Genomic DNA, 15,946 nt, shown 5'->3' with positions numbered 1-15,946 from the left:
AGGCAGGAACTCGATTTTACTTCTCTTTGTCTCCATTGTTTAGCCCAGAACCTGGCACATAACAAGCAACCAGTAGAGAAGAGGTGATTCTGAACGCGGGAGATAGGGGGGTGGTGAGATGGGACACAGGAAGGGAAAAGAAGGAAAGAGCTGGGAAGGAAGAGGGAATGATGGCCTCTGGGCACGCACCCCTTTGGACTTGTATTTTCAGAGACGCTTGCTCTTACCCTCTGAAAACCATGCTCAAGACACAGACTTTGGCTTCAGTACATGTTGATAACAAGTGAACATGTAAGATTGGGTTCAGCCTGCCCTCTAAACCCGACTACTGCTAACACAATTCTTCCTCTACAGATGACCCTGCCACCTCTTCCTTTAGTCCCCGGCTAAGTCCTTGTTGGAATCCCTTGCGGTGTAGCTCTGAGTAGAAGTCAACTCCTTCAGAGACAGAGCGGATGGGCTGATTGTGGTACTGGTGGTAGCTGGTCAAAGTACCCCCCGTGTGGGCCGCGCATGACAGATGCTGAAGGGAACACTGGTGGTGGTGCGGCGGGAAGCTCAGCTTTCCTTTGAAGCTCTTACTGTGCTTACACTTGAACTCCAGCACCAGCTTGGTGTATGTGTTGAAGGTGGTGACTGCTGATGCCATGCAGCAGGTGAAGGAAACCCAGGCCACGCTAGGGAAGAACAAAAACACTAGACAGTCAGAATCTGACCTACTTATAGGTCTGAGAGAAAAACACCACAATCCCTCACTAGTAAACCAGTAAACTAGGCCGATGTCCCTTATGGATTCGGGGACCTGAGTGTGCTCCCTTCTACCATGTTGCAGGTAAAGAGCTATGCTTAAGAGGCCTGAATTTGGTCTGCCTTAGTAGGATATGTTCTGAATATTTTCTAATCAAAGAGAATGATTCTTGTAGTATTACATGTCTGACTAGGAGTTTAACAGATTCGTTTTCACTGGATTGCTTAGCTATCAGCACTGTGCTCTTTTATTCCTGATGTGCTTGTTCAGGCACACACACGCACACAGTTTTCTGGACTATGGTTTCCCAAGCTGTGGTTATCCTTGTAATCCCCCAAGATTCATAGACCTATAGCTCAGTCATATAGAGTAGCCCAGTGAAGCACCCCACACCTACCTGAGACACACACACACACACACACACACATTCTGCCCAAGATTTTCCTTCTCTCAGATCAGACACTGGGAGTGAACATTCCTCTTCCATCTTCTTTTGTTTTGAGTTGGTCTTAGGGGCCACAAAGTTGAGCCTCTATCTTGCAGGCAACATTCACTACAAATCTGGAGGTATTATATGTTGTACTGGTAGAATTTGCCTATTACAAAAACAATGTGGTTCTTGGCTTGAGGAAGTTTAGAATGGCTGGAAGAGAAGCTGGAGATTTAAGAGAAGCTGGATGGATTCAACAAAGAAAAAAAACCACCAGGGAACTATATCAGACACATTCCTAAAAACTTGGAAAGTCAACCCCTAAATCTCTCACCATGATTCTGGGAAGCCCAGGAAACAGGAAGTTGTGTGAGGTTAGTGAGGAATTTCATGAGGTCAAGTGATGGGTAAAGCCAGGCCACACGCTGGCACTGCATGTTCCCGTGTGCCGCCTCTGACAGCCTGAGCAGACCGGGCTGGGGATGCTTCTGATGAGTGTGCTGTAGTCTGAGCTCTGCAGGTGTAATGCCAAGAACAGCGAACGAAAGGTGCAAAACGATGGGTCTGGAAAATAAGTTCTGGCGCCTGGTAAATAGCCCAGAGACGCCTGAATCAAACAGCACATATTCTATCATGAGAAAAGGGGATAGGATCTCATGACAGACATGGGTAGTCGTCCATATTGCCTCCGTTAGCTTGGAAACTCCAGCTGGAGGCATTGTCTTCTCAGCACTGTTAAAGTACTTAGCACTTTGTCCAGACAGCAGTGCAGGTCCAAGCTGGCACCGTGAATAGGATGTGTTGCTCAAGGGAGAGAGTGAGGAACTCTGAGACAAAGGGGATATTTGCTTCGAATATGTTTATTTTCTCATGGTTGCTGCTTCTCTCTTTTTAAGAGAAACCGAAAGTAATTGCTTCCTTCGTTCTTTCAGGGTTAGAGAATGACTGGTGGGGGAGGGGTGGTTATTTCTCACAGTTTGGTGGAGTAAGAATGGAAGTAGGAAGAAGTTACTCTTCATTATAGAAGAGTCAGCCATTCACAGGGAATGGAATTCAAATCTCAAGGCTAATTCTTCGTTTCTCTGTCCTCCAATACCTTGAACCATAAAATGTATAGAATACAGAGAGAGCATCACTTGCACAAGCCACGCAGAATCAGTCTTATTTCCCACGGCAAGATATATATCAGGTGAGGGAGCAGCTACTACAGTTGTTGCTTTGGAAAGACTGGACAAAACAAGCCAGAAGGATCTTCTCTGTACCTTCACAGGAGGTGGGGAAAGAACAGGTGTGGCCTGATGGGCCAGCCATTGGGTCGACAGATTCCTGGGCTGAGCGACGAAGAGAAGACAGAAGGACACTGAGCAAGCATCTAGTCAAGGGCAGAACATCTAATGCAGGGTGGCTGGGGAGGGGCTAGAAGGTTCAGGAGATGGTGAGCACTTACTAGAAGGCCCAGCCATAATTCCAAGCATGTGGCCTCCAGTCTTCTGGACCCAAGTTGGCAGTTGCCTGGAACACTTGTGAATACATCATATGGGCCACCATCCCCAGAAGGCCTACAGAGGGAACAGGAAGGCAGCACCCTCAGACGCTGGCATTGCCCTCTCTGGGGAATGTGAGTTTGGAGCAACTTTCCTCATTTTGCATCGGGTACAGCCTATGTTGAGATGCTCCGTTTCCCATCTGCCACCACACGTCCAGGGAGACTAATCTGCAAAGGGGGCTTCTCCTTGAATGCATAGCCTTGCAGTAGGTTGCCCCAGGCTTTAGGTGGAGAGCTAAGGGGAAAGTTTCTGAGTCAATGCTCACTTAGGGCCTTTTGACTTCTTCCCACCCATGCCCTCAGCATGAGATTTATTTTTGATCTATCTTTATATCTGCATCTCTTGCTCTTACTTGATCCCATGGAATCTTAAAAAGCTCTGGGTATGTACAATGGAAAAAAGTAAACCAAACTGTATTTCACCTACTGAGAAACCTTGCAAAGAAGATGAACCTATAGAGAAATCATTTTGCCAAGTACATGATGATCTAATATAAAATTTCATTCCAACTCCGATGTACCTGCAACATGTCTCCTCCATCCGTTCCTTATCCTGCCTCCTCCTTCCTGCCCTCCCGATAGACACACGAGCCTAGCAGAGGTGCCTCAAAGGTGATGAGGCACCCACTCTCTCCTGTCTGGGAGGCACCCACCTGACAAGACAGAGGAAATTGCCGCGAAGGCACTCAGCTTGAGCCCGTAGCCCGGGTTCCCAGTGAACAGCAGGTCCATTAGCAGCAGGAGGAAGCTGACGAATTCAAGTCCGATGGAGAAGAACTGGGCTCCCAGTGATAACCATAGGATCTCTGTCAGAAACCAGAGGAAGAAGAGCCCTCACCCTGACAGTTGGATGACTGAACACTGAGCAACCAGTGCCTGTCAGGAGGGAAAGCCTTGCAGAGTCAGAGAAGAGGAGAATGGGACAGAGCTGGCACCAGAGGGGGGCTTTCCCTAATGTGGGTCCTTTGCTGTCACCCCCAGGGCTCTCTGCTCTGCTCAGTACCTGATAGAGAATCAAGGAAACTTGGCTGACTGGAAATAGGTGAGGAGATTCGAGAGGAAATCTTCTAATTGTCACAAAATCTTGGGGCGCCTGGTGGCTCAGTGGTTGAGCGTCTGCCTTTGCCTCAAGGTCCTGGGATCGAGTCCTGCATCGGGCTCCTGGGGATCCTGCTTCCAACCTCTGCCTATTTCTCTGCCTCTCTCTCTCTGTGTCTCTCATGGATTAAAAAAAAAAAAAATCTTAAAAAAAAATCTTGCAGGGGCATGACTTTGCTGTGGGTCATTTTTGCTCTCTTTTTTCCTGATTGATTAGAGCAATCACTTCTGTTTCTCCCTTTCCTTTTATCACTCCCTCTGTTAAAATGTATATATATTTTATTTAAAAGATATGTGAGGAAAAAAAGCTTTCTAAGCTTTTCAACATGGTTACTTGGCAACATGAGGAGGTTAGAGCTGTTGGTGTTTTTTTTTTTTTTTTTTTTTTCTATTTGGGAACTTTATTTGTTCCTGCTGTTCCCTTATTTTTTTTTCTTTTGCATTCCTGCATATAAATGAGAACTGGCTCTGGAAGGAATGTGTCACCCCTGGGACTCAGAAGAAGAGAAAAAGAGAGGACAGTACAATATAGAGCACTGTTGGGCCAGAGGGGCCCAATTCAATGGCAACTAAATTTGTTACCAAACCCACATACTTGCCACAAGCCCCAAGGGAGGGTGGGGGAGGAAAGCCTTCTCCATCAACTGCTTCCCTCCAAATCGGAGAGTGGGGTGACATGGGCCTTGCAACGTGGCAAACTCCAGTAGTCCTTTCTCACCTCTCTCGGTTGGTGGTGTGAGTTCATTGAAAGTTCGGCACCTCTCCCCTGAAACACAGACAAGGTATAACCTCAGGGAGGGATGAAAACTTCCCCAGTCCCACACCTGGCACCACTTCAGTGGCTCAGACCAGACATCTCTCTTTGAAAGCAGGAAAGAATGCATCGTGGATGGATGGATGGATGACATAGGCAAGAATCACTCAGGATTAATTTCTCTGTCCCCGGTTCCTGACAGTGAGGAAGAGGACATTACCCCGAGAGGGCTTCTGCAGGGAAATGTTCCCGTTTCTCATGTCAGGAGGGTTAGCAGTCCTAATGTTAACCAACACCTTTTGCTGCCACCTACCACTGGTCTGAATGGCTCTCAATTGTCTCTAGGACTGAGGTGGGAGCTGCACTAAATGGCACATTATTAACACATAGAAATACACACACACACACACACACACACACACACACACACACACACACACAATTTATATTCCTCTTCGTCTCCTTTTTCCCTTAGCCCAAATAGGGAGAAATAGGCTAATTGTACTCAATTCTGGGCTTCAGGAAAACTTCACTACCTGGTGATCTCTGAATGCTCAGAGCAAGGAGGCGAGGGTGTCCTTAGGCTAAAAACCCTAGGAATGCAAGTTAAGGAAGGCACAGTGACACAGCCCCCACTTTGTCAGTAAAGCATTGAGCTGCAGGAGACCTGAGAGGTCAAGCGTGTCTTTACTTGATCTAGTTACCTTCCTGGGGCTTCGGTTCCCCTACGCTGGAAATATAATGGTGATACTTAGAACAAGAAAATCCTTTGGGTGGGATGGGGGAGGAAGGGGCTTTATAGGTGATCTACTCTGATCCTTCCATCTCACCGACAAAAAAATCAAGGTCTCTAGAGAGGATGCTGCTCATATATGGTCGCAGCTGGGCAGAGCCAGGGTTTTTCCTGTAAGAATCATCTCTCCTCATTTGGTCTCCAAAGTCACCAGAGTGGGAATTCTCATGATGTTACAAGTCTAAATGAAACCATCTAAGGACAGTGCTATTTAAAAAGCAGCATGTCTACTAGACGGTCAGGAGGGTCAAAGCAGGTGGACTGTTGGTCTTATTTACTGGGAGCCCTAGGCCGAAGGGATGGGATACAGAGGTGGGAGATGCTGAGCCTTCCCACTGGTTCTTGTCCTTGTTAGGTCCTCTGGGGAAAGAAATCAGGCATCTGGGCTGAGGAACCCACCTGGTTCTTCCACAATTTCCTCACAGGATAGCCACATGCCGCTCCAGAAGGCATGGAAGGAGAAGCGGTCATCCCCAGCCTCCCAGCTGTATTGCACCACCTCCTGGGATGATGCGTCGGTGCTGCTCCCATCCAAGGGCACCGGCACGTCAAAGCACTCGGTTGCCAGACCTTTTCCGCACACGGGCTTGGGCACCTTCTGTGTGCCCACAAACCAGGAGTTGCTGAGCAGGGATGTTGTGGAGAGGCTGAGTGATAGCATGTTGAGGATGGCAGATAGGAGTGTCCGTTGACCAGAGGAGCCCTTCGAGAACTCCATCTGTAAGACAGAGAGCTTGATTTCAGAGCCTCCTTGGAGGGCTGGAAATCCTTCCCTGCGGCTCCCTGAGCACAAGCCACGCTCCTCCACCGCGATGGGCCTACCCCCGGAACTTTCTCCAAGGAGTCCTGTGGAGGCTTAGCTTCAGGAATGGCCTGGAGTAGGCACCATGGTGTTTATTTAACTGGACCTCATTATACTAAAATGCTTATTGAGGGTGATCTGAATAAGTATCAGAAAATAGCCTGAGTCAGAATGTGATTAAACCACTGAGCTAGTGTCTATCAAGTTGAGGGAAGGAATTGGGGCCACTCTAATGCGCTTACTGATAATTCTTTTTGGCTTTGTCTCAATGAGAGGTAGTAGCACTGACTTGCTGAGGTACTTTTTAATCGTAACAATGGAAGTTTGGGGTGTCCTCTCCTCTGTATTACGGAGTCCTCTGAGAGAAGAGTAAAGGAGGATGTGGCCTATCAACCAAAGTTAAGCTGGGTCACCCCAGGTAGGGAGCAGCAAGGATTAGGGCTTTCAGGATTGAAGAAGGCAGTGGACCAACTGGGCTATGGGGTGGCTGAAACCCCTGGAGAGGAGGTGAGGCTATAGGTTCTGAGAGAGGTTGTGATGTGGGTTGAGGTTTCATACACAGCCACAGAGATGACTGAATCTCAAAGAGGAGGTGGCTACATGGCGTCCATGGAGACTGGAAACCCAGAGTCATGGTCATGGAGCCCCCCAGGGAGGGTGCCCTTGGTCAATGAAGAGGCGCTTAGAGGGGCATCTCCATGGCTTGATGTCACAGTGGTGCCTGGCTCTCAGAGGGGACAGTGTGTGGCAGCAGAAAGATCTGTGGCCCCATGGCTCTGGCTGGAGTCTCTGACCCCCCTATCATTTTAGCCTAAGAGAAGAGGAAAGTCAGTTGAAAAATGACCACTGTTAGATGTTTGGACCTTGGTGAGTGGTGACTTGGAGCCAGATGGAACTTTAGAAAAATCAAGTAATCTGACAGGTCTTGCACTTTGTGTAATGGAGCAGTTTATACTGTTATATTAATACACACTGAAGGGAAAAAAGAAGCCCATATTTAGTTGCTGACAGATGCTTCTTAAAGTAAACCATCTTGAGCTTTCCAGGGGATCTCTCATATCAGAATTAATCAGACCTAAATCTGCTTAGCTTAAGAAACGTAAATAAAACCATAGCTAAATGGGACAGGCCCATAAATCTGCCTCATAATCTCCAGCTTAACATTGTCTGCATTTAACAGGGAACTTTATCTTAGAAATATAACAGTTTGTTTTTCAGAATTTCCAGGACTGAAACAGTGCATACCACAGACAAAGTGCAGATTATTTATGGCAAAAAGAAATATACAAAGTTCATATGCATGTAAAAATCAATATATAAGACACATGATAAAACAACTTTGGGAAAGTAATCTGCTAATATGATTTTTTAAAAAGCACTCAACGAATTAAATCCACCAAGAATTGTCGGTCTGTGCAGGACCTAGGTGACCTTGGTAAAGAAAACCTTAGCATCTGGAGGGAAGAAGATCTCCTATTAGCCCGTATGGAAGTCACACGTTGCCCCTGTTCCCCCCACCCCCAAAAGAATGTTTCTATCTTGCTTTTAACTGTGAAAATCCTATTGGTTTTAGCCACAGTTCCATTACTGTAAGTTATTCTTTCTAATTTTTTTTGTATCTATTGCTTGAACAGGAAATGGACTTCCAGATAAAGCATCATTAATCATTCTGTATCAAGACTGACCTAATGATTTAGGCAATTCTACATTTTAAACAACTTCCTTTTCAATCTAACATGGCTTAGAAATTTGTCTACTATCACATCAGATTTTTACTCTACCCTCAATTTGTTTCAAGTTACGCATATTTGTAAATTGGTCTGCAGATTATTCACAGATAAGAATAATGAACCCTGGACCACAGTACAACCACTTTGTGGCACCAAAGTGATAACCAATTTAAGGAAGAAGTGATCTGAGAAACAAAGGATGAAAAAAAGCTTGAAATAAAGATCAAAGAGGCTGCTTCCAGAAGAAATGTCCAACCAAGGACACAGGGAGCCTTATTCAAGAATTATCTTGACAATTGAATGGGAATTAATTCAAGAGCCTTTTCAACACTTATAGTTCCTTGCTCTTCATCATGTTTTATTTCTCCCTAAACGTGTCCTTTCTCTCTGGGATCCAGATAACCTCTTGAATTGGAAGATCAAGTCTAATTTTGCAATGATCTCTTTAAGGTGATCATGAAGCAGCAGCAGCTATAAGAAAGGTTGTATCTTTGCATATGCTGACAAGCCCAATGCCAAAGTGACTCTTTACTCTCTAGAAAAGGGACAGAGAGTGGCTTCCCAGACACTCTGGCTCAGATCAATAGGAAATGAATGCATAGGTGCCAAAATGTCACTAATTCTCCCATCAACATAGGTTAACAGAAAAACTCAGAATTAACATAGATGACAAATTGATGAGACAGTCACAACTCTTAATCAGGTGCAAAATAGCTATGGAACGTGTGTTCTGAGCAATAAGAGGGGGAAGCTGGTTACCTTGGCCATGGTCAGTGTCTTGCAGCTTGTCTGGAAGGATCGTAGGATGTCATCTGCGCCCCAAATCCCTTTGGTTTAATGTTGACAGAATGAGACTGCCTTCCCACCCTCCCTTCTGATCCCTCCTCTTCTATCGCCTATTTTTTTGGAGTGTCTCATGATTAAATGCTGCCTTGCAGGGAACTTGGGCATTTAATAATTGACGATGCAATCATGGCCCAGCTGTTCTGGAAGATTACACAGGAGAGCTTGCCAGTGGGGATCTGGGATTAAGCAAAAGCAGCAAGGACCTGCATTCACCGAAGGAAGTTTCTTTAAAAAGTTAAGATTCAGTTTCCACCAAACTGCCATTCCCTAGGAAGCTGGTGGGAAGGGCTTGGGGTTGATTTGAAGGCAGATACAGAAACTATTACAGGGGCGCCATTACTACAAAAGTTCCCATTCCTTCGTGTAGGGTTTTCCATCCTTTTAATAAGCTCTGTCATCTGCAATGTCAGGGTTTCGGAAAGCCATGGATATGAAACAGCTTCCTTGTGTCACGGGTGATCTTCACCGTCCAGTTAACATCGTTAGTGGGGGTTATTAACAACGTCCCTCCAATGGAATCCAATGGGATACTGAGACAGTCAGAGAGTGTTGGGTGGGGTTGGGGGCGAGGATGCAGATGGACTAGAACTGGAGAGAACTCTGTGTCTCTCATGAATAAATAAAATCTTCCAAAAAAAAAAAAAAAAGAACTGGAAAGAAATGATCTCCAGGGTCAGCAATGCTAGATTTTATCTGCCATTTCTCTCCCAATCTTCAGGCAGAGGAATAAAAATGTTTGTTTCTAAAACTCAAAAAAAAAAAAAAAAGTAATCTGACAAATGAATAAGGGACATATCTTCTTGCTGCCAGTCACCTAGAAGTACAAGCTGTTCTTATGTCCTCAAAAATCGTACTGATTAACCGGATGACAAGACTGGAACACATTCTGCAGCTTCTTTTGATTCTCTGAATACCCCATGGGTTTTTGTCCTCTGTGCCTTTGCAGATGCTCTTCCTTCTTTCTGGAATGTCTTCAGTCTCCTTTTTATCTGGAGATCTGCCTCTCATCAAGATTAGTGTAAAAGTCACTCCTTCTCTGAAAATGTCTCTTTTCTCCCAAAGAACAGTTTCCTCCTCTCCGTCCTTCCATACTGTAACCCTCTTGTAATACTTCCCATGTTTCATGATACTTGTGTCTCAATCATAAAGTCCTGAAAGGCCACTCCTTTACTGGAGCAGCAGATCAGTTCTCAGATCTGACTGAGCACCAGAACTGTCTTTGAAACTTAGGAAAATATTCAGATTCCCGGGCCCCTGTCCTGAGATTTCACAGTAGGGATGAGGCCCAGGACTCCTTCATTTTAGAAATTAAAGTGCCATCAAGGAACACCCGCTGTTTGGCTCATTTGGGGCTTACGTTTAATGAAACCCTCACATTCGGCCCGGTCCTCCCCTACCTCTCCCAGACTGACCACCAACCAAGTCATGGTTTTCCCATTCTGTATTTGTGCAGTTAGTTGGTGGAATCAAAGGCAGGCTCCCCTCCGAGTGAATGAGCCCACATTCTAGCCAGATGAGTCTCCTCTGGATCTTGCTCCCTACAAGATCTAGGGGTCTCGTCCTCTTCTAGCGCTGATATAACAGCACATTTGATGCACGTGTGCTTATGCACAGTCACAGGTGTGACTCCTATATCACCCCAATGACTCCATTCATCGTGACAAAGCTCCCCCTCCTTTGGGAGAAGGGAGAAGGATTTTGTGGTCACTTTTCACATTTGACTTGGCTGTCACTTGCCTGACTATACAGCTTTTGTCCTGACGCTGGGTGGCGCTCTCTCCTTATATTTTTCTCTCTCTGGTCACAGGCTGCCCCCAGGAGTCCGCAAATGTGAGTGTAGGTGGCGGCTCCTCCCTGTGGGATGGCTTTTTTTTTTTTTTCTTCCTTTGGCTTCTTCCCCACTCACACATCTATAGAATGCCTTGTGTCAGCCGTAGGGAATTCAGGGCTTGGAATGAACCCTGGGAGCATCTAGTCACTCCCTCGAGGACATCTCGTAGGATTATTTCCTGTAGCACATTTTTTTTTGTGACCAGTTCCAGCTTTCAGTGACTCAGAGAACCTCAAATACTTCCCCTGGGAAATGCAACTCTATGATATCAGAAAATAGAGTTAGCCAATGCTTCCTGAGGAGTTTGGTGCACATTTTTCTTTACTGAATTGTTATCCTCATTCCCTTTCCACCCCACAATAGTGAACAATTCTTTTCCCTTCTCCGCGCTTACACCCCTCAAATACTTGCAAACACTTCTCATATCCCGCTTGAGTCACCGTTTGGCACAGTGTGATGTCTTTGGTTTTTATTGCCTCTGCTCATAAACCACACCCCTGTGCCTTAGTAGGTTGAAATTCGCCTTCTCCAGGGAAAAGGGGATGTGAGTGGCAGAGTCTTGAGGTTATGTGAGGGGGCCTGGAGGTAGACTGCAAGTAAAGCAAGCTAGTGTCACTTCAGTCTCTCAATGACTCGGACCCCTTCCAAGAAGACCTGCACATACTCATCCCTTTGTATTATTTTCCTTAAAGAGAGCCTCCAAAGTTATATTATTTTAGGCCTCCCCAAAGCTTGAATCTATCTCTTAGGAGGCTGTGCGTTCTGGATGCCTGGGCTGTGGCTGGTGGACTACTTAGCTGTGATCTATCTTGAGGACATGTCCCCTCCCCATGGACTCTGTGCCACAATGTCTAATTTCCTTTTTTTTGACGAAACATGAGTTTCTCTGCCTGGCATCCCACTCACTTCCTTTCATTATAATTTAGGCATGTTAAATATTTTTTCTTCTCCTTCCTCTCTTCAACAGAAAAAGTAATTGCTCGTCAATGCAACATGAGTATAATTAGCTTGGGCTCAGAAAGCTCATGACTCAGGACAGACACAAAGATTCCATATTTCAAAACAGTATTTAACTTTGGTATGTTGGACTGTTACCATGTCAGGATGATCCCCGCGGGGACCTATACGTGACTCAGCACTTATGACATCACAAAGCCAAGGTTTGGGACTAACCTATACTTGCTAGGCCCTCAGTGACTGTACCCCCGCACTGTAAAAACCATATTTACTAAGTACACACAGAGAGAAACAATGGTCTTGAGACACCCACATAAACTTCGTAAACAGGAATCCAATTTATTGTTTTGTGAATACACTGTAGATTAGAGGTGATTAAAGCAATGGGTAAGAAAGCTGAGCCAGAGCAGATTGCAAAGCATATCACTCGCCTAATGGCAAAGCCTGGGGCTAAATGATCTAGGGGTTTGTTTCTTCCCCATCATCAATAGTGCCATCTCCCAAAATAGGTTCATTTGCTGCCTCTCACCCTCCCACCCCTATGGGGCAGTAGTATCTCCCTCCTCTGCCCAGGAGTCAGATTTCTGACCCATGCCTCATTAACTAATTCCTTTCTGTTACTCAGCAGTCAAAAACCTGGAGTGGAATGTAAATGTTTCTGCTGTCTCGGGCTCTCATCTACATGCCCCCTGTTCTTTGTTTCTGCATGTTCCACCGTGAGCCTTTCTCATGCAGCTCCAATGACAGGCAGGCTTGACTTGGGAGTTGCTTGCAGCTGTGTCTTATTCATTGCTGATGCTCAGAACCTAGCACTTTCTAACACGCAGGAATGAATGAATGAAGTTTGTAATGGAAACCAGGCTCAGAATACAATTAAGCAGCCTATGAGTGAAGAGAAGATACGAATAGAGAAAAGTGTCCAGTCTTCTATTGTCAAAGGACACACGAATCCTCCTGATTCACACACATAGGAGCAGCGAGAAGGTAGGAGGAGGTTCACAGGTCCACAGACACACCCTGTGCCTTTCTACACAGATGTGCATCGAACAGATCCTCTGCCAATACATTTCCTCCCACCTGTGGAAACATTCCTGCTTTTCGATGAGCAAACCCCAGAAAACAGCAATGATCTCATGAACAAGTATTATCTTTGGTTCACAGAGACCAGGGTACAAAACAGATTGCTTAAAAGCCAGTGACCGATTGAAAATGCCATGTCCTTTCCCAAGCTCCGTGATTCCCTACTGATTAGAACCCTTTCGGATGACATATCCCCAACCCATTTGGGATTTCCCAGCTCCACAATTTTTGCTTCAGTGCCTCATGTTTGTCTCATTCACTGATGAAGATAAGGAAGGTCTTCTACAGGACATTTGGTTTTCCTGCCAGCCTGGAAGGGCAGAACAATGCCACCAAAATGCTCATGCTGAGTGTCCAAAATATTAACATTAGGACACTTAGCTGTGGGATCTCTCGGTTTCAGGTTAAGCTCCTCTGCAAGTGTTTTTTTTTTTTAAGATTTTATTTATTTATTCATAAGAGACCAGAGAGAGGCAGAAACACAGGCAGAGGGAGAAGCAGCTCCCTGTGGGGAGCCCGATGTGGGACTCCATCCCAGACCCTGGGATCACGCCCTGAGCCCAAGGCCGATGCTCAAGCGCATCTGAGCTCCCGCAGGCGCCCCTGCAACAGTGTGGAGTCCCCTCGTGGCCCCCCACAGGGGCGTGGAGAACCAGAAGGGCTCTTTCTGTCTAACATGGGTCCAGAGTTCTGGGAACACTTCGACTTCTGTTCAGTTGGAAGCCCTGAAGAAAAGCGCTTTGGGGCCTCTCCTCTCGGTCGCCTTTCCCTTTCCGTTGTTAGTGGAATTGTTAGAGGGCTTTTGCTAATGCAGTCATTTCCAGGAGAGGAAGCCGCCTTTTCTTCCCTGCCCCGAGCAGCTGGAGTGAATCACAGGGGCAGCCACATCTGCGCATCCTGTGGGGCAATCGCTCACGCGCGGGTGACCGAGCCCTGGGGCCTGCCGGGGCCGAGGGGTCCCGGGGGCCGGGGCGGGGTCTCCTGGGTGCTCGGGGCACGGAGCTGGGCTGCCCCCGTCCACTCAGCCCGCGCTCCCTCCGCCCCTCCCGCGGCCGCGTCCCTGCGGGCTCCCCTCGCCCCCCTCCCTGGCTGAGTAACACGCCCGCCCCCGGGTTACTACGGCGCCCGGTCGCCTAGCAGCGGGCGCGCGTTGCCATGGCGACCCGAGCGCAGCGCGTCTGGAATCGCTCGGCGCGGCCCCGCCTCCGGCCCGAGCGCGCGCCGCCTGGGCCCCAGGGCTGCGCTGGCCAGGCTGGGGGGGGGACGCTGCCCCTCGGCTCAGCCTCGAGGCCTGAGGCCCAGGAGTGCGGCTGCAGGGGAACCCCAAGGCGGCATTTCCCAGCCCCGCCCTTCCCCTAAAGGCCCAGCAGACCCTGGTTGCCGGGCTCTGAAGGAAGACTGCGTTTGCCTCCTTTCGTGGATCGGAGACGGACACCCAGAGACCACGAATCCTCGAGCAGATCTGGGTTCTAGTCTCTGCTCCACCCGCGACCGCACTGATGATTTTGGCCACGTTGCATAACCCATCGGGGTGATTCAGAAGCAGGGAGAAAGGGTGGTCCTTCACGGCTGTGCTGCGAAGCGCCGAGAGGCAGCGGGGAAAGTGTAGAGGAAGGGGGAGGCACTCGGCCAGCTCCAGACCCCTTGCTGGACTCCCCCGGTAGTCGTCACCATCAGCCTGAAGGAGAGGTGGCCGCTTCCTTCTAGGAGGGAGCATTTGCCTTGCCCAAGGCCACAGCGCTAGTAAATGGGAGTCAATATTCAAAACCTCTTGGTTCATCCTCAGGCTGCCAGGCAGGAAAGGGGAAGTGCAGCCACTTGAACAAAAGGCAGGGATCGCACGACAGATTATGGAAACACACAGAATGAGGCAATGGATTAAGTGTTTCATACTTCAGATATATACTGAAAAATACTCCCTCATTCTCTCAGTCTCTCCTAAATAGATAATAGAATTTACTACACTTGGCTGTTTCTATCACGTTCTTACCCATTTCTGTGGGTTCTCCTATGTATGCTCTCTTCACTTTGGGTGCTGTCCTTCTGGATCCCTAACTACCAGACAATGAACAGCACACCGCAGTGCTCTGTGTGCGTGTCTGTGTGTTATTTCCCTGTCTGATTGTAAGCTTCATTTTTCTCTCCTGAGAAAGGCAGGAAGTATGAGAGTGAACAATATTTTCTTTTTCCGTAACTCTCTGAGCTGAAAGTTGGCCGTTCCCAACTATCTCAGATGGGAGGCAAGTCGTTTCCAGATGTGGGTTCTCCTACACAAGCCAAGACACATCTTTTGCTGCCTGAGGGTCTCTCTGGATCTGGAAGGATACTTGAAGATTCTCTGAGACCAGAAAGAAGCAACTAGCACAACTAAGGATGTGTTCTCCTTAGTTCCAGTAGATTTTAGACCATAGCTGGCTATCAGCAGGACCATGGAGGGGGGCCTGCCTCACCATTCCCTGGCAGAGAACTTAATATCTGCTCTTACTGTCGTGGTTGCCACCACCACTGGGCCTTTTACCAGGAACCAGATTTTGGCAACAGGAATCATACAGAGGGGAGGGAGAAAGGAGAGCTAGAGGGTTCTAAGCAGTCTTGGGAACAGTGAGGAAAAGTCTGATGAAGAAGGCAAAGGAAGAGGAAACAAAAATTTAGCAGAAGAAGATGAAAAACCAAAGGCCGAGGTATGACATCACCAGGTTGATCAATAAAAATGGGGCTTGAGGAACAGATTTCTATTCCCATTTGTATAATCTTACAGTGTGTTCTCCAGTTGGTGACTTTGTATAACCCGTATTACAAATCCAACATAAAGGATACGATACAGGAAATAGTTACGAGAGTCCAAAAATCTTGCTGTGAGGAGCATCGGGTATTTGTTGTATGAAAGTGTCCAGTCACTATCTTGTACTCTGAAACTAGTATTACACTGTATGTTCATTGGAATTTCAATAAAAACTTAAAGAAAAAAAGTGGAGTACCTACCTTCTGGGTGAGACAAACATTTTGAGTCAGTTGAGAGGGATTGCTCATTCACTTTTGAAGCTCTGAGGCAAAGGTGTTTCAGTTTCTCTTCTGCTTGGCCTTGATCGGTTGCGTGGAATGAATATCTAGTGGGGAGATGAATCAGGCCCCTCCTGCCAGCAGAGGGGTGAGGTGGTGTGAGGTGGGCTGGAGAAGGTGTGAAAGGTTATGCTGCAGCCAGGACATCAGTTTGGGAGGGGCTGGCTGACACAAGAGATTTTCTCTGTGACATCACAGTGGCAGGTAGGGCTCTCACTGCTGCCCCCACCCCCGCTGCCTCTCGCCCTCCTCAAAAGAACAGGGGTGGGGG

General features: G+C 47.3%; 1 protein-coding gene across 2 annotated transcripts; it reads right to left on the bottom strand.

Moving 5' to 3' along the window:
* Window positions 1-256: 256 nt before the first annotated feature.
* GSG1 (germ cell associated 1) lies at window positions 257-15,841 on the bottom strand. Of its 2 annotated transcripts, none has more exons than XM_025455150.3 (6): window positions 15,598-15,841; window positions 5,769-6,087; window positions 4,541-4,588; window positions 3,378-3,530; window positions 2,626-2,737; window positions 257-677 (listed from the first exon to the last, which is right to left on the bottom strand). In XM_025455150.3, exons 1-6 carry the CDS (start codon window positions 15,643-15,645, stop codon window positions 332-334), a joined length of 1,026 nt encoding a protein of 341 aa, XP_025310935.1. In that variant the 5' UTR covers window positions 15,646-15,841; the 3' UTR covers window positions 257-331. The 2 variants fall into 2 exon arrangements, with proteins under 2 accessions (XP_025310935.1, XP_025310933.1); XM_025455148.3 differs by having other exon boundaries at window positions 4,418-4,588; window positions 15,598-15,838.
* Between the last annotated feature and the right edge of the window lie 105 nt (window positions 15,842-15,946).

This window comes from Canis lupus, chromosome 27 (assembly GCF_003254725.2).
Source record: "Canis lupus dingo isolate Sandy chromosome 27, ASM325472v2, whole genome shotgun sequence".
Classification (NCBI taxonomy): domain Eukaryota; kingdom Metazoa; phylum Chordata; class Mammalia; order Carnivora; family Canidae; genus Canis; species Canis lupus.
Note: the sequence above shows the minus strand (reverse complement) of the source record. Positions and strands in the feature narration are given on the sequence as shown.